Consider the following 18990-nt stretch of genomic DNA (forward strand, 5'->3'; position numbering starts at 1 on the left):
AAGAAAGAAAGAAAGGAGGGAAGGAAGCTAAGCATGGTGTCATGTACCTATCATCCCAGCTACATAAGGAAACCTAAAGACAGGCAAATCATCTTACAGGTACATGCCCAGTCAGAATGCAAGACCCTATCCAAAAAATCACCAGGCAAAAGGCCTGAAGGTGTAGGTCAGAGGTTGAAGACCCAGCTTACAAATGCAGGACCCTGAGTTCAACAAGCTGTTTTTGTAGTTCAACAGAATAAAAAAAAAAAGACAAAGGGTGTACTTGAAGTAGTAGAATTAAACCAAGAGGAGCTGGGTTCAATCCCTACTACTCTCCCCTAACCTCTCACAAAGAATGAAATTGAGCATGTCCCTAATAGCCTTCCCTTCGTTCCCTTTCCTTTTCTGTATTAGTAATTTGGGGAATATGAAATTGTGGACCACAGGAGAAACACTGCTCAGTGGAGCTTCTTGGAGAGCTGTGTATGCAAGAAAAATAATGGAGTTCTCAGAAAGGAATAATCACTGCCTTGTAATATCTCTCCTTAGGATATCCAGGTAAACAGAGAATTTGATGACTTAGCAAGCTCAGTGAAGGTAATTCTACCAGGGCTTTGCTTAAAGACTGGTGCCCACAGACCGGAGTATAAAAAAGAGTTGCTGCCACTCTTCAAACCATCGTCACCGGCATCTACCACTAAATGACTGGAGCATGGCTTCTTCACTTCATCTCCTCCAATAAGCCCTTCAACTTCCACATTGTGTGCCATTTGATTCATAACACTGTACCTTCCTCTCTGCCCTGCTGTCCTTGCTGTAATCTGGGCTGTCACTCATTCTTTTTTTCTTTATTTTGTGCCAGGACCTCATGCTCTTGCTTGGCTTTTTTTTTTTTCTCTCAAAGCTGATGATCTACCACTTGAGCTACAACTCTACTTCTGGTTTTTTGCTGGTTAATTGGACAAAAGAGTCTCATTACTTTTCTTTGCCCAGGCTGGCTTTGAACTGAGATCCTCAGATCTTAGCTTCCTGAGTAATTAGGACCATAATTGTGAGCCACCAGTACCCAACCTGTCATTCACTTTCATAACACACGGCCCTAATATATGCTACATTGAGCTACACACAAGGCCAAAAATGTCCCTGTTTTGCACATATTCATGTGCTGGTAACCTTGGCAGATGAAAGGAAAGGAAACTGAAACAAAAAAGAAGTGCAAAATTATCATTCCCAAACTCCACTAGCAATAATCAGACCATCACAACCTTTTTGGAAGACAATGTGTCATTGAGCTTTAAAACTGCCTGTGACCTTTGATCCAATTGTTTGACTATTCTGCTCTACATTAAAAAAAATTAGATAGGCATAATATATTAATGCCTGCCAGTCATGGTGGGGCACACCTGTATCCTAGCACTCAGGAGGTAACCACAGGAGAATCATGAGTTTGAGGCTAGTTTGGACTACATAGTGAGACCCTGTTTCAAACATATAAGCAAAAAGCGGGGGGAGGGGGAGGATAAGAAAAAGGAGGGGCTTAAAAAGTAGTATATACAGGGTGATTTTGATTAAAGTACATTATATACATGGATGTAAATGCAATTAATTTATACTACTAAAAATTTTTTGTGCCAGTCCAGCTTTTTGGTAGTTAATTGGAGATAACAGTCTCATGGACTTCCCTGCCTGGGCTGGCTTTAAACTGTGATCAGATCTCAGCCTCCTGCGTAGCTAGTATTACAGTTATGAGCCACCGATGTCTAGCTTTAAATAGTTTTAAATAAAAGAAGGAAACATTTTTAAAATAAAAACAAATCTGGGCTCTGGTGGCTCATTCCTGTAATCCTAGCAATTTAGGAGGCTGAGATCTGAGGATTGCAGTCCAAAGCTCTGGGCAAGGAAAAGTCCATGATTCTTACCTCCAATTAAACAGCAAAAGGCCAGAAGTAGAGCTGTGACTCAAGGGGTAGAGCACCAGCCCTGAACAGAAAAGGCTAAATAAAGGATAGTGTCCAGGCCCTGAGTTCAAGCCCCAGGACCAGCACTAAATAAATAATCAGAGACAAGATTTTCAAAGTAGCAAGAGATATGAAACCCTCAAAAAATTGGATGTCCACAAACCAGAAAGAGGAGTCTCTGGGTCTTCCAGCTTCCAAAACTGTGAGAAAATAAATTTCTGTTTCAACTACCCAGAATACGGTAATTTTTTTTAATGGAAATGGTGAGCTAACATACAGAAGGATTTGCTGGCCTGCCCACCGCCCCACCCCCAACAAAAAGCAAGGAAGATAATGAATGGTCTTCTGGTTTCCCAGGCTTTCTGTAGACCACGCTGCCCAGTTGCCAGGTGCTGGATGGAAAAGGCTTCTCAGCACCTGAGAAAGGGGCAGAAGAAGAGGAATGTGCATCTATTTTCGGCTATATGGTGGAAGGCTTCTTGGAGGTAGCAATGTTTGCAAAGACTGAATAAAAAGGGAGGAGGGCTGGGCGCCGGTGGCTCACACCTAGAATCCTAGCTACTCAGGAGGCTGAGATATGAGGATCACGGTTCAAAGCCAGCCCAGGCAGGAAAGTCCATCTTATCTCCAATTAACCACCAGAAAACCGGAAGTCGCACTACGGCTCAAAGTGGTAGAACACTAGTCTTGAGCTGAAGAGCTCTGGGACAGCGCTCAGGCCCAGCCAGAGTTTAAGCCCTATGACCGACGACGGAAAAAATAAAAAGGGACCATATACAGTGGTTCATGCTAAAATCCCCAAATCCCAGCTACTAGGGAAGGTGGAGGTCTAAAGGTTAGAAACTTAAGGCTGACCTAGGCAAAAACTGTCAAGATTCCATCTCAACCAACAAACAACCTGGTGCACTCCTGCGATCCCTGTTGTCCTAAGAGGTAAGGAGGGTTGCATTCCTAGACCAGCAAGGCAAAACGAGAAGTCTGTATCTGATAAAACAATCTAAAGCAAAAAGTGCTGGGGCGCAACTCAAGTGGTAGAGGACCTACCTAGTAAGCACAAGACCAAGTTCAAACCCGGTACACCCCTACGGGGGGGGGGGGCTCTATTTCTGGCCGTTTGGTAAAGCCTAAGTGAAGCTGTGGCTCAAGTGGTGGGGGAAAAAAAGCACAGGGACAGCACCCAGATCCTGAGTTCAAGCCCCGGGCTGAAACAGAAAAGAAAAGAAAAAGCTGGATAGCAAACACGCCTGGGTGTCTAGAGTATTGCCTGCAGCATTTAGTCTTTTGTACCTGCGAGCCTTCCACGCACAGCACTATCGCTGTTGGGCACCCCAACTAGGCAGCACCATAGACAGACTTGAACGCAGGGTCCCTGGACAGTCCACGACTCTGTAGCCTTCCCGCCCAACCTGGATCCAATCAGGGAGCTCTATTACTCCAAGTGGCACAACAGCCAATCATAAATAGGATCTGGGGCTTCTTCCCGCCCCCCCCCAGAAGCTCTGAGCCAATGAACATCTGAGTAGCGAGGTATAAAATCGCTGCAGCGCTCGAGGTGTCCGCAGTTGAGCGCGTGGCGGCGGTTGAGGACGGGTGGTGAGTTTGTGCAGCGTTGTCGGAGCAGAGCTCACCATGGTAAAGTCCTGGGGCTCAGCAGAGGGCTCAGCAGAGGGCAATGCAGGAGCAGAGGGACCCCCTAATGCTTGGAGTGCCGGCCTCGGGTTGGACAAGAGCCAGAGGGAGGAGTCTTTGGGAGGGAGGAAGAGTTGCGATCTAGTTGTCTTTTCCTCGGTTTTCTTGAGGACGGATGTGTTCTGAGGGCAGACGTGACCCCTTGGGGACAGATGGGAAGTGCCAAGGGTGAAGTGCGCAGCCGGCCCCTGCATCGTCCCAGATTCGGGCTGCAGAGGTGGGGGAGGGGGGAGTTTTTTCCTCAGGGAGTGTCACTGGCCTTGGTCTCCTTTATAATAAACAATAGCATTGGATTCCAGAACCCTGGATGGAAGCTAACTCTCTGGTCCAAGAACCACTCCAAGCTCTAAAAGTTAACCGAGGAGCTCCGAGTCACTTTGTTTACGGCTGGCTAAATCACGATGCTGGTCATATTAGAAAGTCAAACGGGTGGCGGGGGAACGCGCTCGTGACTTAGACCTATCACCCTAACTGCTTAAGCAGATCCTGAGGATTGGGACCAGAGGCCAGCTCGAGCAGAGTCCATCTCAAAATTAACCAGCAAAATACTGGGCTGCAGGCGTGGCTGAAGTGGTGGAGCACCAATCGAGCAAGCACGAGTGATGCCAAAAAAAGCCAGGCGCTGGTGGCTCACACCTGTAATCCTAGCTACTCAGGAGGCTGAGATCTGAGGATCGAGGTTCAAAGCCAGCCTGGGCAGGAAACTCCGAGAAACTCTTATCTCCAATAAACCACTAGAAAACCGGAAGTGGTGCTGCGGCTCAAGTGGTGGAGCGCTAGCCTTGAGCTGAGGAGTAGCGCTCAGGCCCAGAGTTCAAGCCCCACAACTGACCAAAAAAAAAAAAAAAGGAAAACGAAGAACTTTAAAAATAGAAAATCGGGCCTGGTGCTGGTGGCTCAAGCCTGTAATCCTAGCTACTCAGGAGGCTGGGATCTGAGGATCGCAATTTAAAGCCAGCCCGGGCAGGAAAGTCTGAGAGACTTTTATCTCCAATAAACTACTCAGAAATAGACAGAAGTGGCGCTGTGGCCCAAATGGTAGAGTGCTAGCCTTGAACACAAAGAGGCTCAGGGACAGCACCCAGGTCCCAGTTCAAGCCCCAGGGCTGACAAAAAATTAACAACCCAAAAAAAAAACAACAACAAAAAAGCCTACATATTTGCTTAAAAGTAATACAGTTAACATAAATAACAGTTACCTATGTCTGAATAGGCAAAGTTTGCTCAGGCTTTGTTTTTTTTTTTTTTTTTTGCCAGTCATGGGGCCTGAACTCTGGGCCTGGGCGCTATCCCCCAGCTCTTCAGCTCAAGGATAGTGCTCTACCACTTGAGCCACAGCACCACTTCCAGCTTTTCCTGCTTATGTGGTGCTGAGGAATCAAACCCAGGGCCTCATGCATGCAAGGCAAGCACTCTACCACTGAGCCACTTTCCCAGCCCCTGCTCAGGCGTTGTATGGCGGGGGTTTGGGGTATTTTTGTTTGGTTTTTGGTGCTGGTACTAAGACTTGAATACAGGGTCTGGATTCTGTCCCTTAAGCTTTTTTTTGTGTCAGTCGTGGGGCTTGAACTCAGGCCTGGGCACTGTCCCTGAGCTTTTTTGCTCAAGGCTAGCACTATACCACTTGAGCCACAGTACCACTATGGTTTTCTGGTGGTTAATCAGAGATAAGAGTCTCACAGACTTTCCTGACTGGGCTAGCTTTGAACTGTGATCCTCAGATCTCATTCTCCTGAGAAGGTAGGATTACAGGCATGAACCACTGATGCCTGGCTTGCTTGAAGCCATGATTACTGGTGGGTTTTTTGTTGTGTTTTTAAGAGAGGAAAAGTTTATTTGGGCTCATAGTGTCAGAAGTGTTAGCCCATCCTGGCAAGGAGAATGTGGTGGAGCAGAGCAGAAAACTCATGGCAGCCAGGAAGCAGTGGGGGAGGGGAGGGAACGGCAGAAGAGGTAGAGAAGTGAGAGTGGTTGATTTTTGTTTGCTTTTCATTCTGATCAAGGATTCTGTATTACCTTGATCCTGGCTAAGTTGCTAACCGTTTTCTCCACATGTGTATACAATATTAGTGCAAATATAAGCACAGTTTAAAGGATTGATTAATGTGGGGTCCCTACTTTGAAATTGGCTTTATCCCCCTTGTAGACTCCTTTGGTGCCTAGGAACAGCATTAAGGACTGTTTGAAGTAGTTAAGCAGTAGAGAGGAAGTGTCATGGACTGTAGGAGACACAGTTATATATAAAGAAAAGGAAGGAAGAACTGTTTGCAGGTTTGGTGGCCGGAAGTGGTTCTGTGGGTAAGAAAACAAGGTCATTTGCAAAGAATACAGAAAAGATTGAATTGGTTTGAGCAAAAAAGTTCAGGGGATAGCATAAGCCCCAGGATCTTTGTGCATGCATACACACACAGACTGGGCTGGCGTTTACAAATATAAAGGAGATCGGTCTGGAACTTACCTCAAAGTTTATTTTTTGTTTTGTGATTGTGAGGATAGATCCTGGGAACCTTGTGCATATAAACACTGTACCACTAAGATGCATCCCCATTTGTCAAATAACTTTTTCAGAGGGGATAGAACAACTAAAGAAATAATAAAGTTTTCCAAGCACCAGTGGCTCATACCTGTAATCCAAGAGGCTAAAAACTGAGGGTCATTGTTAAAAGCTAGCCCAGGCAGGAAAATCTGTAAGCCTCTTATCTCCAATTAATCACCCAAAAGCCAGAAGTGGAGCTGTAGCTCACATTGTAGAGCACCATCCTTGGGGGGGGGGGAGTAAAGTTTGATGATCCATATGAGGTTGGTTTGAGCAAAGCAAAACAAAATACTTAGGAATCTCCCAGGATAAGAACAGATTCTAAGAACTCTAGCCCGTAGGTGAGTTGGTGGCATTTACAGAAAAACTAAAGTGAGAGCCAGACGCCAGTGGCTCATGCCTGTAATCCTAATACTCAGGAGGATGAGATCTGAGGATCTCGGTTCAAAGCCAGACTAGTCAGGAAAGTCTGTGAGACTCTTAGCTCCAATAAACCACTCAGAAAACAGGAAGTTGCACTGTGGCTCAAGTGGTAGAGCATTAGCCTTGAGCTGAAGAGCTGAGGGAGAGGGCCCAGGCCCAGAGTCCAAGCCCCACAACCAAAAACAAAAAACAAGTGAAGCATAGAAGCTAGTCTCCTATAGGAGAGACTCCTGGAACTGAATGGTCTGATCTCCCATGATGTGGGCAGAATTGCTCCATTCTACTGATTATTTTTTGTGCCTGGGAAGACTCATATTTGGCGCTTCAAAAATAGGCTTTATATGCTTCCTTTTTTTTTTTTTTGAACCCAGGGCCTCAGGCATGCAAGGCAAGCGCTCCACCACTGAGCCACCTTCGTAGCCCCAAAGGACTTTAGATTCTTGAATTGAAGGTTATGATTACAGTAGGAAGTATGCTTTAAGTTTATTTATATGTATTTGTGAGAATGATTTAAAATTGAAAAAGGAAATGGCTAGTGGGTTTACAGTTTGGCTCCCAGCAGAAAATAGGTTGTTTTACTCAAATGCTTTAAAGAAAACCTAAGGAAGTGGTGCTGTGGTTCAAGCGGTAGAGAGAGCGCTCACCTTGAGCTGAAGAGCACAGGGATAGCACCCAAGCCCAGAGTTCAAGCCACACGACTGACAAAAAAAAAAAGAAAACCTAAAAGGCACCAAAAAGGTTAAAGATGTAATCTTGTTAAGCACTTACAGGAGCCATTTCAGTCCTTTACTTGAGAGAAAAGAGGAGGGAGTAACTTTATGAGGTGTGTTGACTCAAAAGATTCTGGTGTTTGACTGGGAATGTGGTTGAAGTGATAGAACACTTGCCTGGCAAATCTAAGGGCTGGAATTTATTTTATTTATTGCCAGTCCTGGTGACTTGAGCTCAGGGCCCAGGCATTGTCCCTAAGCTTCTTTTGCTCAAGGCTAGCACTCTACCACTTGAGCCACAGTGCCACTTGCAGCTTTTTCTGTTTGTGTGGTACTGAGGAACCAAAACAGGGACTCATGCATGCTAGGCAAGCACTCTACCACTAAGCCACATTTCCAGTCCCTGGCCTGGAGTTTAAAAAGTTATAGGCTTGATAAAGTGATTCTGACAATCTGGCATGGAGGTAGTCTTCTGACCAAACTTTTCCTCTAACCTGTGTCTCCTACCATGAACCAGAAGCCAGAGAGTAAGGGAATATTCTGGTGCTGCCCATAGGCATGTGAGCAACTGCATTCATCTAGTGAGTGTATGGAATACATAAACCGGTGGAGATTTCTCAGAGGAACACTGACTTAACTCGCAGTGAGGAGTATAGATTATTGACACTAAATGGTTTCTGAGTTTTAAGATAATCCTTTCATGTAGTCTCAAACATTTAGACACTTTGGCTAATTATCACTTAATAACAAAGATAGTTTACAGCAAATGTTTTATTTATAAAATCTATTTATTTGGGAATACTGGCATTTGAAATCAGGACTACCTGCTTATTGTGCAGATACAATACCACTGATCCACACCTCCAACTGTTATTTGCACTGTTTTTTTGGTTGTTGTTTTTTGTGTGTTTTGTTTTGTTTTTTGGTGTTTTTTTTGGGGGGGGGGGTCCAGTTGTGGGGCCTGAACTTTGGGCCTGGGCGCTGTCCCTCAGCTCTTCAGCTCAAGGCTAGCACTCTACCACTTGAGCCACAGCACCACTTCCAGCTTTTTTCTTTATGCTTATGTGGTGCTGAGGAATCGAACCCAGGGCCTCATGCATACAAGGCAAGCGTTCTACCACTGAGCCACCTTCCCAGCCCCTTGGTGTTTTTTTTAAAAATCAGTCATGGGGCTTTGAACTCTGGGGCCTGGGCACTGTCCTTGAGCTCTTCAGCTCAAGGATAGTGTTCTACCACTTGAGACAGCGCCACTTCTGGTTTTCTGGTGGTTAATTGGGGATAAGAGTCTCATGGACATTCTTGCCCACACTGGCTTTGAACCAAATCCTCAGATCTTAGCCTCCTGAAAGGCTAATATTATAGACGGGAGCCACCCGCACCTGGCTTGCACTGTTTTTTGGTTTTGGGTTTTTTGTTTGTTTTTTGGTTGGGTGCCTGGGTCGTTCCCTCAGCTCTTCAGCTCAAGCTGAGCACTCTACCACTTGAGGGACAGGGCCACTTCTGGGTTTCTAGTGGTTAACTGGAGATAGTGTCTTGGACTTTCCTGCCTGGCTGGTTTTAAACCTTGATCCTCAGATCTCAGCCTCCTGAGTAGCTAGAAATACAGGCGTGAGCCACAGATACCTGGCTATGAAAGTTAGTTTTAATAGAGAAAAAGGAGCTGGGCACTGGTGGCTCTCACCTGTAATCCTATCTACTCAGGAGGCTGAGATCTGAGGATCGCCATCCGAAGCCATCCCGGGCAGGAAAGTATGTGAAACTAATCTCCAGTTAAACAACAAAAAGCTGGATTTGGAGCTGTGGCTCAGGTAGTCCAGCTCTTGACTTGAGCTGAAGAGCTGAAAGACAGCGTCCAGGCCCAGAATTCAAGCCCCATGACCAACCAAAAAAAATGGGCTGGCGGGGCTGGGAAGGTGGCTCAGTGGTAAAGTGCTTGCCTTGCATGCATGAGGCCCTGGGTTTGATTCCTCAGTACCACATAGCAGAAAAAGCTGGAAGTGGTACTGTGGCTCAAGTGGTAGAGCACTAGCCTTGAGCTGAAGAGCTGAGGGACAGCACCCAGGCCCAGAGTTCAGACCCCACAACCGGACCCCCAAAAAAAATTAAAAAAAGAGAAATAAAGGAGTTACTTAATCATCATTAGAAATAACGTTTTGAGAAAGCCCTAGACATTGAAGCACTGAACAAATACTGTATGTGATGTTTTTTATATCTTATATTGTGGTGGCTTTTGAGGTAAAGGTTTTCATGTTTGTGTTCTGGTTTCCAGCGCGAGTGCATCTCTATCCACGTGGGGCAGGCAGGGGTCCAGATTGGCAATGCCTGCTGGGAACTGTACTGCCTTGAGCATGGAATTCAACCTGATGGCCAGATGCCAAGTGACAAAACAATCGGTGGCGGGGATGACTCATTCAACACGTTCTTCAGTGAGACCGGGGCTGGCAAGCATGTGCCCAGAGCAGTGTTTGTGGACCTAGAGCCCACTGTGGTCGGTAGGTGCTCTAGCCCTGGAGGGCGGCCTTCCTGGGAGGGCGGGAGCACCTCCATTCAGCCCCATGAAGGCTCCTGGAATCCTTCTGTAGAAAGGAGGGAACAAGTGGCTGTAAGCTCCAAGCACTGTTGGGAGAGAAGCTGAAAAGTTGCTGCCTGTGGGACACAGGCTCCTAAGTGAGGAAACCCTGGGCTCTAAGGAAGCTGCTTTGCCAGCAGGAAGATAATGGGCTGAGAGAGTCCCTCCTGCTTGCTGTCTCTCGCTGTCAGGTGGCTTCTGCAGACCCCGGGTGTAGGTGCACAGGTGTTGGTTCTCTCCCTCATGCGGTAGTGATGCTGCAGGGCTCTTGGCTAGCTCTTAGCTAGGAAAAGACAACAAAGAATATCCATGTGGTTCCTCCAGCTTGGAAGAGATGGCAAGCACCTTCCAGTGTCCCCCAGGAGGTGACAGAATGTCTCCTATTACAGCCTGTGAGAGCCAGGCCGCATAGAGTGCTGCCAGTCACACTGACCTGGTATCTGCCCGGTGTTTGAAGAGTTGTGAGATCTTCCCTTTGAGGTGGTTGCAGGTCAAAAGAAGTGAGTTTCTGTCCAGTGACCCATGGGAGCAAGTGAGAGCTTATTTCCATTTGGCATTTGTACGGAGCTGTCATTGGCTTCCTAGAGGCACACATTGCTTTAGTGTGCTAGGTGTGGTGATGCACACCTGTATTTCCAGCACTTGGGGGTCTTGGGTAGGAGGATTATGAGGCCTAATCCTACCTGAGCTCCCTGTGGAATTCCGGCCTACCTGGGCTATGTAGCCAGACCTCATCTCAACCAACCAACCAAATGGAGAAAGAGAAATGAAAATTAAAACAAGAAAATTCTAGGGAGTCACTGTTGACCTAGGAGGAACAGCATGTGCTGTGCTGACTTGAATGATCGCCAGGCAGGTGTCCATGCTGGTGAGCAGAGGGGGCCTGAGTCTCGCACACACTGTCTCTTTGCAGATGAGGTGCGCACGGGCACATACAGGCAACTCTTCCACCCAGAGCAACTGATCACTGGGAAGGAAGATGCTGCCAATAACTATGCCAGAGGCCATTATACCATTGGCAAGGAGATCGTCGACCTGGTCTTGGACCGGATCCGCAAGCTGGTAAGAACAGCACGCAGAAGGCTGCGTGTGGATGTGGTCCTGGTGGAGAGGCCCCACGCCTTGGGTGGTGGATGGGTCGTTATGGCCAGTCTCAGAGTCTGGAATCAGAAGTCCAGCTGAGTCTGCACAGGTCTTGGTGTCCAGTGTGTGGGTCCTCAGTGTGCCATTCCTGATGTCCAGTGCGGAGGGAAGGGGGGAGGGAGCCTGGCTGGTTGTGCAGGTGCTGGCTCCTGTCATGTGTGCTGTGGTTCTCCTCACAGGCGGATCTGTGCACAGGCCTGCAGGGCTTCCTCATCTTCCACAGCTTTGGGGGCGGCACCGGCTCTGGGTTTGCATCTCTGCTCATGGAGCGGCTCTCGGTGGACTATGGCAAGAAGTCCAAGCTGGAGTTTGCCATCTACCCAGCCCCCCAGGTTTCCACAGCTGTGGTGGAGCCCTACAACTCCATCCTGACTACCCACACGACCCTGGAACATTCCGACTGTGCCTTCATGGTGGATAACGAAGCCATCTACGACATTTGTCGGCGCAACCTGGACATTGAGCGTCCCACTTACACCAACCTCAATCGTCTGATTGGGCAGATCGTGTCCTCCATCACAGCCTCCCTGAGGTTTGATGGGGCCCTGAACGTGGACTTGACAGAGTTCCAGACCAACCTGGTGCCGTACCCCCGCATCCACTTCCCCCTGGCCACCTATGCTCCGGTCATCTCGGCCGAGAAGGCCTACCACGAGCAGCTGTCGGTAGCTGAGATCACCAACGCCTGCTTTGAGCCGGCCAATCAGATGGTCAAGTGTGACCCTCGGCATGGCAAGTACATGGCCTGCTGTATGTTGTACCGGGGGGATGTGGTCCCCAAAGACGTCAACGCGGCCATTGCCACCATCAAGACCAAGCGTACCATCCAGTTTGTGGACTGGTGCCCAACTGGATTTAAGGTAGGACTGGGGGATGTGAAGTCCCCATGTCTGTCAGTAAGCAGCAGACCTTACAAAGATATCTTGACAGTGATTATCTCTAACTGTACTGATTATCTATACCTTTGACAGATATAAAGTTTAACAGTAAAATGTAAAACACTAAGCAGATTTCACCAACCTGGAAATCTTACATGGGACTGACTGCAGCCCTTAAGAATTCTTAAGTAGAAGGTGATACCTTCTACTCTGTGTCTAATTACGAAATGTTTGGCCTTGAATAGGGTTTTTCTTTCAGCCAGAGGCATTTGCAAGTCGATATCCAAGGCAGCCTTACTTGAGGGCACAGGGAAATGCTACGCCTTATCTGGTTTCCTTTTCTAGATTAGTCTCTAGTTCTGTGTGCCTATAGGAAGGATGGTGTATGGGGAAGTATAAGTCATAAGCCTTTCATGTTCAAATAAAAGTCTGTAGCAGCTGGGCACTGGTGGCTCATGCCTATAACCCTAACTACTCAGGAGGCTGAGATCTAAGGATCAGGGTTCAAAGCCAGCCTGGACAGAAAAGTCCTCTTAAGATTCTTAGCTCCAATTAACTATTCAAAAACCAAAAGTGGCTCAAGTGGTAGAGTGCTATCCTTGATCATAAAGAGGCTTAGGGACAGTGCCTAGGCCCTGAGTTCAAGCCTCCATCCAGCCCCAGATGAACCCTGTTACGTTTTCTTTAAGTTCATTTTTATTGATCTCAGTGTAGTTTATTACATATTCTTTCACAAACGATTTAGTCCTTCCCACGTTTAAAAAAAATTTTTAAGCTGAGTTTGGATGGGAGGATACTTGTAATCTCAGGTGGCTTTTGGAGGCTGAAGCAGACGACAGCCAATTTTGAGGCCAGTCTGAGCAACAGTGAGAGTATCTCAGAAACAAATTTTAGTTAGAAAAGTATGTGACAAAATATTCAAACTGAAAGGCTGAGCTGGACCCATGGATCACAGCCTGTGATCCTAGCTACACAGGAGGCTGAGATCTGAGAATCACAGTTCAAAGCCAGCCTGGACAAGAAAGTCTGTGAGATTCTTAATCTTCAATAAACTACTCAGAAAAGGCTGGAAGTGGAACTGTTGCTCAAGTGGTAGAGAGCTAGCCTTGAGCCAAAGAAGCTCAGGGACAGCACCCAAGCCCTTAGTTTTAGTCCCAGAGCACCAAAAAAAGAAAAGAAAGAAAGTCTCATGGTATTTCCCCTGGGGATGGCTTCAAATCCTGATCCAAAGATCTCAGCCTCCTGAGTAACTAAGATTACATCATCAGACACCTTTGCCTGGCCTTTTTCATGTTTCAATGTTTGGGTGGGTCCATAATCAAAGTGTTATCCTATCCTGGACATTCATTTACAGTTTTGCCATCACAATGACTCAAGTCCACATAAGTTTTATCCATGTTGCTTAGTGCTTGTAAGTATCATGCCCACTTTTGGTCTTCAGCTCTACCCAGACCTGAGCTCCTCCCAGCCTTAAAGTTCCCACCATACAGCTGGCCCCTCCCTCTCTCTGCACAGACCCTCCTGAGCTCCCACCTACCTTATTTCCTGCCCCCAGATCTTGCTGCTACCTAATAGAGGGTGCCATGTGCTCCCTCTCTGGGGGGAAATATGGCTCCTCTAATAAACCTTGTAATAATCTTTCTCCTGTGCCTGCCTGCCTCCATGTAGTCCCCTGGGATGGATCCTTTCAGTACTCTTCTGTGGGTAAATCCTAAAAGAACTTTAAGAGTGGGGGGGAGGGGGTGGCAGGGGCTCATGCCTGTAATCCTAGCTACTCAGGAGGCTGAGATCTGAGGATCACAGTTCAAAGCCAGCCTAGGCAGGAAAGTCCCTGAGACTCTTATTTCCAGTTAACCACTAGAAAACTGGAAGTGGTGCTGTGGCTCCAGAGGTAGAGCGCTGGCCTTGAGCTGAAGAGCGCAGGGATAGCACCAAGCCCAGAGTTCAAGCCCTATGACCAACTAAAAACAACAAAACAAAAACAAAAAAAAACTTTAGAGTTAAAAAATATTTAGCCAGGGCACTGGTGGTTCACACCCATAATCATAGCTGCTCAGAAAGTGAGAATCTAAGGGTCCCAGTTCCAAGCCAGCCCTGGGAGGAAAGTCCATGAGACTTTTATCTCCAATTATCCACCAAAACAAAAACCCAGAAGTGGAACTGTGGCTCAAGTGGTAGAGCTCTAGCCTTGAGAAAAAAAAAGCTCAAAGAAAGCACCCAGGCCATAAATTCAAATCCTAGGACTCTCCCCACACACACCCAAGACATTAAATGTTATCATTTCTGAAGCCAAAATTATATGTTCTTCTTTTCGGGCAGGTGGGCATTAACTACCAACCCCCCACTGTGGTCCCTGGGGGAGACCTGGCCAAGGTGCAGAGGGCTGTGTGCATGCTGAGCAACACCACCGCCATTGCCGAGGCCTGGGCCCGCCTGGACCATAAGTTCGACCTCATGTATGCCAAGCGAGCCTTTGTGCACTGGTACGTGGGCGAAGGCATGGAGGAAGGAGAGTTCTCTGAGGCCCGGGAGGACCTGGCAGCATTGGAGAAGGATTATGAAGAGGTGGGCGTGGATTCTGTGGAAGCAGAGGCTGAAGAAGGGGAAGAATATTGAGGGCCAAGGTGTGGCTGGCCACTAACCCTCTTAACTTCCCACTGTAATAGTACAGAATATATTTACTATTAAAATTTCTTTGTTGAGATAGTTGTCCTGTGTGCTCTACTTGCCTGGTTGTAGTTCATTTGTCTTGGAAAAGAGTTTTTTTCATAGGGAATTATATCTGTTCAGTTAAAGACTTCTAATCAACTGGATGTAGGAATTTGGAAAACTGCTTTACTTCAAACCTTAAGTCCTTCACCATACTTGGGCGTGCACAAAAGTGGCTCTTTTGTCACAGACTTGGGGTGTGACAGCCACTCATCTGGGTCTCATTACCGTGGGGGGTAAAAAAAAAAAAGAAGCTCACCGCTTTCCCTCACAAGCCGGGACGAGGGTTTTGTACTGGCTAGGCAAGCCATGCTTCCAAGCCTTGTTTGCTTCATTTTCCAAATACAGGGGCTCCAGCCTGCCTTACACTGCGATCCTCTCGCCCAACTCCCCCTCCTCCCTCGCTAGGATAAGGGGCGTGCAGCGCGACATCCCCCAACCCAGCCGCCCTCCGGTTGAGTAGGTTGTGGCCGGGTTCTTTGAAGATCCTGGGTTTTCTCGACTGTTCCTTCCGGTGGCCTTCCCAAGGCAGGCTTCCGGGTACGGCCCACACAGGACGGGTGTTTATGAAACGCCCCTCGGGCTAGAAAAAGACCCACGCGAGTGGCAGGACGCACATTTGAGCGAGTTGGCAACGGGCGGGAAGAGAACGTCACCGCCGCCGCCCAGGCCCCGCCTCCGGGGCCAGCGCCGCCCGCGCCGGAGTCTCTATGGTACCGACTTCCGCCGCGGTCCACACCTCGCGAGACTTCGGCGGCGCAGCAATGGCGAGACCGTGAGTGCCGCTGACGGGAGTGAAGAGGCCGGGTTGGGACAGGGTTGGGACGAGATCGGGTCGCCGGTGACCCTACGGGCCTAGACCCTTTGCAACGGAGTGGCGGCGGGGGGCGCGAAACCACTCCGCCAGCGACCTAGCTCCCACCCCTTCCCCAGATGCCGCGTCACTGCTCCGCCGCCGGCTGCTGCACACGGGATACGCGGGAGACGCGCAACCGCGGCATCTCCTTCCACAGGTCAGCGTGCGTGCGTGCTGGTGCGTGAGGGCGAACGTGCGCATGCGCCAGTGGAGTCCGCCGCTTTCGGTTGTGACTGCGCATGCGCCTGGCGCCCTGCTCAAGCCCGAGGAGGCTTGAATTTGCCCGTGGGAGGGTGAAAGGGGCGGTCCGGGTACGATGGAATCCGGCCTGAAAAAAAGCTGGGACGTGTAAGACTTAGACTTACTGACCTCTGACTCTTTCATGTTAGATGACGCTGAGCCAAGCAAGCTGCTTTCCTTCTCGAGACCTCAGTTGCGTGTCTGTGCCCGGGTGGGGGTTGCTTACCCGGCAGGGTCGCGGGAGTCTCCTGGCAACATGCCTTGGGAGATCGTGGACATCATCATGAGCCCAGGGCTGCCAGCAGCCTGGTGCTCAGGGTTTGTGGCTCTGCAGACTTCCCAAGAAGGACAACCCGAGACGCGGTTTGTGGCTGGCCAACTGTCAGCGACTGGACCCCAGCGGCCAAGGCTTGTGGGACCCCTCCTCTGAGTACATCTACTTCTGCTCCAAACACTTCGAGGAGACCTGCTTTGAGCTGGTGGGAATCAGGTGGGCCTTCTCGCCAGCCAACATTGGGGCAGAGTGTGAGGCAGCAGCATATTGATGGGGGCATTTGTGTTCTGTGGAGGTTCTTGAGCAGTTGACTTGAGGACGGGGTGGGAGGGAGCACAGGCAAACCTGAACCCCCCGCCTCCCCACACTTTGCCAGTGACACTAGAAAAACACAGCCTTTCTAGGGGTGTTTGATGTCCAGTCCTCCTAGGAAGCCCAAGAACTCTCTTTGGATGGTCAAACTCAGTGAGTGGTTTTCCAAAGCACCTCAACTAGTCCTATCTTGTTATAAGATTGGTAGAATTCTCCATAATTTGGCATTTCCCTAAACTTACTGTTTGTACATTCCGGCCTCTCATAGCCCTAATACTAAAAAAACCCATGCTGGGGTGTTAGTGGTATTTGGTCTCTTCTCCAACTCATCTAGGCTATTGTTCCCCACAGTGGTTATCACAGGCTGAAAGAGGGAGCAGTCCCTACCATATTTGAGTCTTTCACCAAGTTGCGCAGGACAAACAAAGCCAAAGGGCACTGTTACCCACCTGGTCCACCCGATGTCAGCCGTCTCCAGCGTTGCAGGAAGCGGTATGTGCTACATATGGGGGCTCACGGTGGGGGGAGGGGGGATGCAGCGCTCCCACCCCAAAACTAAAGGACTGGGCTTAGGGTATCTTGCTTGGCAGTCTTGCTGCACAGGATCTGGCAGTTCTTTAGCCTGTCAGTTTCTTTCTCTTCCAGCTGTTCTGAAGGCAGAGGGCCCACAACTCCCTTTTCTCCGCCTCCTCCTGCGGATGTCACCTGCTTTCCTGTGGAAGAGGCCTCAGCACCTGCCACTTTGCCTACCTCTCCAGCTGGGAGATTGGAGCCTGGCCTTAGCAGCCCCTTTTCAGACCTTCTGGGTCCCTTAGGTGCCCAGGCAGATGAAGCAGGATGTAGTGCCCAGCCCTCACCAGAGCGGCAGCCCTCTCCTCTGGAGCCACGGCCAGTCTCCCCTTCAGCCTACATGTTGCGCTTACCACCACCTGCCGGAGCGTACATCCAGAATGAGCACAGCTACCAGGTGGGCAGTGCCCTGCTCTGGAAGAGGAGGGCTGAAGCAGCCCTCGATGCCCTGGATAAGGCTCAACGCCAGCTACAGGCCTGCAAGCGGCGAGAGCAACGGCTACGTTTACGTCTAACTAAGCTGCAGCAAGAGCGGGCACGGGAGAAACGGGCACAAGCAGATGCCCGCCAGACTCTGAAGGAGCATGTGCATGACTTTGCTATGCAGCTAAGTAGCAGCATGGCCTAACAGAGGTGCCATCCACCGAGGCTTTGACCCTGCCTCACAATTGCATAGAAAGGGACTTGATCTAAACTTACTCAGCAGACCAGCCAGCCAGATACTATTAATAAAGTGGATTCTAGAAAGAAGCCCTATTGTCTGGCTTAGCTGAGAATACCAAACTTGTTCCCACATACACAGTAACACTGCCCTAGGAGAGCTCAGACCTATAATCCAAGCTTTTATATGTGGGTTTCTGAGAGCTTTGTTCTTAAGAGCGCACCTCTCAGTGCCACACAAATAGGTAACAGCCAGTCTTGTCCATGCAGTTCTATGACCCACAGCATTCTATGAAAGCACAGGATGGTATGAGACCAGTCACAGAACAGTCCAGCTGGGTACCAGTAACTCAGGCCTGTAACTAGTTACTCAGAAGGCCGAGATCTGAGGATCACAATTTGAAGCCAGCCAAGACAGGAAGGTAAGTCTTCTCAGACTTTTATCTCCAATTAACCACCAAAAACCACAAGTGGAGCTGTGGCTCAAGTGGTAGAACACCAGTTGAGCAGAAAAAGGCTAAGGGACAGTGGTTAAACACAAAAGTCTAGATGATATTTTTACAGAAGTCTTAACCATCTTTTTCTTTTTCTGGCAGTACTGGGATTGAACTCAGGGCCTTTCTCATGCTGGGAAAGCACTATTACTTGAACTACACCTTCAGCCCCTTCATTTGAGACAGTTTTACTACCTTTGCTCAGGCTAGCCTCAAACTCAAGTTCCTCCTGCCCCCCTGCCTTTTGAGTAGTTGGGATTTTGTCTATACCACCATGCCTAGCCATGACAGACTATCCACAGGCTCCATTTTCCTGGCAAGTCAGGCTAGCCCTGCATTGCTCACCACAGGGCCTGTCCCCATCAGCAAAAGGGTTGTGATGACAATCAGCTGAGCTGGTGCTGCTATAGTCCGTAGATGGCAAGGCCCCAAGAGAAATTTTATTTCTTGGAAGTGTGGGAAGAGGTGGATAGATCTTGGAGGCAGGCATATAGCTCCTGGCTTCTCATTTTTCTTCAACCCAGGAGAACCTAGAAGAGCTTGTGGTAGCTTTGACTATCCATAGGCATATAACTATGGATCCAGTCGAGTGCGTGTACCCACAGCTATTTCCTGCTGTTACATTTGCTTTTAAGGGCCTTAGTTATATAAAATAATTTATGTCTAGGAGAGAGAATCAAAGGACCAGTTACAGGGTTGGCAAGAAGCAGGGTTTACAGGTTTGGGCTGGTCTTTCTTTGAGGTTTTGATGAGGCTGTCCCAATAGATATGGCAAGAGCCATACTTGGTGAAGATGTGACATACTGGTTTGCCTGGCTATGCATTGACAGCCCCTCATCCTCCTAGGAACTGCCCCTTAACCACCTGCCTCAGCTCCTGCTCTACACTTCCTTCACCCTTACCAGGTCACTTATACATAGTCTGGCGGGCTTTATGGATCTGCCACGCTTGGGGCCCCACAGCAAGGGCTGCAGCTGTGGCACATTT

The 18990-nt window shown here is 48.7% G+C and overlaps 3 protein-coding genes across 3 annotated transcripts in view; all 3 read left to right on the forward strand.

Annotated features, from left to right (window-relative positions):
• Lrrc74b (leucine rich repeat containing 74B) overlaps window positions 1-687 on the forward strand; it is a 24645-nt gene extending 23958 nt beyond the window's left edge. Inside the window, exon 9 of the mRNA XM_013031512.1 lies at window positions 532-687. Coding sequence (XP_012886966.1) covers window positions 532-687 — 156 coding nt within the window. The remainder of the gene's footprint in view (window positions 1-531) is intronic.
• Window positions 688-6620: 5933 nt separating this feature from the next.
• On the forward strand, window positions 6621-14582 carry LOC105997195 (tubulin alpha-3 chain). Its single transcript, XM_013031525.1, has 5 exons — window positions 6621-6632; window positions 9568-9790; window positions 10781-10929; window positions 11190-11870; window positions 14208-14582. The coding sequence occupies exons 2-5, from the start codon at window positions 9670-9672 to the stop codon at window positions 14502-14504; spliced, it is 1248 nt and encodes a 415-aa protein (XP_012886979.1). The 5' UTR covers window positions 6621-6632; window positions 9568-9669; the 3' UTR covers window positions 14505-14582.
• A 766-nt stretch (window positions 14583-15348) lies between these two features.
• Window positions 15349-17599, forward strand: Thap7 (THAP domain containing 7). The gene is made up of 5 exons (XM_013031530.1): window positions 15349-15372; window positions 15531-15610; window positions 16028-16183; window positions 16631-16771; window positions 16925-17599. Exons 2-5 carry the CDS (start codon window positions 15531-15533, stop codon window positions 17475-17477), a joined length of 930 nt encoding a protein of 309 aa, XP_012886984.1. The 5' UTR covers window positions 15349-15372; the 3' UTR covers window positions 17478-17599.
• Window positions 17600-18990: the final 1391 nt, after the last annotated feature.

Source organism: Dipodomys ordii, unplaced genomic scaffold (assembly GCF_000151885.1).
Source record: "Dipodomys ordii isolate 6190 unplaced genomic scaffold, Dord_2.0 Scaffold141, whole genome shotgun sequence".
Classification (NCBI taxonomy): Eukaryota; Metazoa; Chordata; class Mammalia; order Rodentia; family Heteromyidae; genus Dipodomys; species Dipodomys ordii.